The 2,435-nt window shown below is 30.3% G+C and overlaps 1 protein-coding gene across 4 annotated transcripts in view; it reads right to left on the reverse strand.

Moving 5' to 3' along the window:
- Nucleotides 1-2,435, reverse strand: part of LOC106460876 (enhancer of polycomb homolog 1-like) — a 52,180-nt gene that overhangs the window by 16,090 nt on the left and 33,655 nt on the right. For all 4 annotated transcript variants that reach the window (XR_002610868.1, XR_002610867.1, XM_013920631.2 and 1 more), the window contains exon 9: nucleotides 1,255-1,413. Coding sequence is in view for 2 of the 4 variants with exons in the window: in XM_013920631.2 (XP_013776085.1) it covers nucleotides 1,255-1,413 (159 nt within the window). In the remaining 2 variants the exon portion in view is untranslated. The remainder of the gene's footprint in view (nucleotides 1-1,254; nucleotides 1,414-2,435) is intronic.

Here is a 2,435-nt window from a genome sequence, read left to right on the forward strand (position 1 = left end):
ATTACATTATAATGCCCCCACGGCTGAAAGGGCGAGCAGGTTTGGTGTGACGGGGATTTGAACCTGCGACCCACAGATTGCAAGTCGAGCACTCTAACCACCTGGCCACATATTAAATGCAATCACATTAAAACAAAAAAATATATTTTGTTTAAGCTACAGACTAAAATAATTTGTGGTAAACACTAATACGACAAAACACTTCTAATTTACTTCGAACACGTATAAACACTAATACGACAAAACACTTCTAATCTACTTTGAACACTATAAACACTAATATGACAAAATACTTCTAATCTACTTTGAACACGTATATACGCTAATATGACAAATCACTTCTAATCTACTTCGAACACGTATATACACTAATACGACAAAACACTTCTAATCTACTTCGAACACGTATATACACTAATACGACAAAACACTTCTAATCTACTTTGAACACGTATAAACACTAACATGACAAATCACTTCTTATCTACTTTGAACACGTATATACGCTAATATGACAAATCACTTCTAATCTACTTTGAACACGTATAAACACTAATACGACAAATCACTTCTTATCTACTTTGAACACGTATAAACACTAACATGACAAATCACTTCTTATCTACTTTGAACACGTATATACGCTAATATGACAAAACACTTCTAATCTACTTTGAACACGTATAAACACTAATATGACAAATCACTTCTAATCTACTCTGAACACGTATATACACTAATATGACAAAACACTTCTAATCTACTTTGAACACGTATATATACACTAATATGACAAATCACTTCTTATCTACTTTGAACACGTATATACGCTAATATGACAAAACATTTCTTATCTACTTTGAACATGTATAAACATCAATATGACAAAACACTTCTAATCTACTTTGAACACGTATATTACAGGGATGACTTTATATACATTATAAAAAGGATTAATGAAAGTTTAGATATCCATGTTTTTGTGAATGAATAAAATATTTTGCTTCTTAAAAATAGTTTATAAAAAAAAGTCTTTTAGGTTTCAAATTTATAACATCAATTCAGTGAAATATAAAACCCTTACTCAATTTAAGAAAAACACATTTTTTTCCCCTTTGAGTATGTTATTCTAGAAATAATTAATAATCCATGAAGCACTGATTAGTGAAGCTTTGCTAAAGTGCCCTACAGTTGGTAGGAATAAGTATTTGTAAAACTATCTTTATTTTAGAAAACACATTTTAAAAATCTTACTGGGGAAAAGCCATCATCATCAGAACTAAATATATCTGAATAATTTATTTCTGTGTCAATCTTCTGTGCTGATGAAAGCTGTCTGCGCAAAGATAGGGAAATTTCTTGCTTGTATTTCTTTTTTATGTATTCCCTTCTTCTTCTTGGTATTCCTTCATCCTGTGAAAAAAATTATTGATAAAATAAACTAAAGTAACGTTTAAATAAGTTCTAAATAAAACTGTGTATACTTGAGTGAGGAAGCACATTATGGTAATATAATAATAAGTTAGCAAACAATACTTTGTAAGCATAATAAAGGGATTTATTATTGGGAGAACATACTTCATGTATTGACAGAACATTAGTCTGAAGACACCTGTCGAAACATTTAATATTTTTCCCTCCAATAACATTTCACTTTATTATACTTACAAATCATTGTTTGCCAACTTATAACAACATTGTATATTTTATTTTATTATTTTATTCAATAATAACTGGAGATTACAGATTTAAATCTTAAAGTCCTGAATATTTCAATTATTATTTGGCAGGATAAATAACTCATTAATATCATAACAGATAATTTTAGGATTTTTAATGTGTAACAAAAGGAGTTCAAGGTTAACAAGAAATGCTCTAAACTTAAAGTCATAACTGAAAAAACAAAAACAATATTAATATATCATGGTTTACCTTTCAAAGCTTACTTACACAGACGGCTTTACAATAGTTATCTCTAATAAGTATCCTTAATTTAATCCAAACAGTTGAAAAATATGTAATGGAACTAGTAAAAGTCTTGTAATGCTGAATGATCAGAATGCAGAGATCTATATAATTTTTGAGGAAAGATGCTCAAGAGCAAATTCAACAGATGTTAATACTAATGATAGGAGTCTCACACCTTGTGGCAGTTAAGGCCTTCGAGTAAAATGGATAAGAAACGACATTGGGCATGTGCCTTCAAATTGGAGCAAATTCAACAGATGTCGAAATTAATGATAGGAGTCTCACACCTTGTGGCAGTTAAGACCTTCGAGTAAAATGGATAAGAAACAACATTGGGCATGTGCCTTCAAATTGGAGCAAATTCAACAGATGTCGAAATTAATGATAGGAGTCTCACACCTTGTGTCAATTAAGGCCTTCGAGTAAAATGGATAAGAAACAACATTGGGCATGTGCCTTCAAATTGG

Source organism: Limulus polyphemus, unplaced genomic scaffold, assembly GCF_000517525.1.
Source record: "Limulus polyphemus unplaced genomic scaffold, Limulus_polyphemus-2.1.2 Scaffold853, whole genome shotgun sequence".
Lineage (NCBI taxonomy): Eukaryota > Metazoa > Arthropoda > Merostomata > Xiphosura > Limulidae > Limulus > Limulus polyphemus.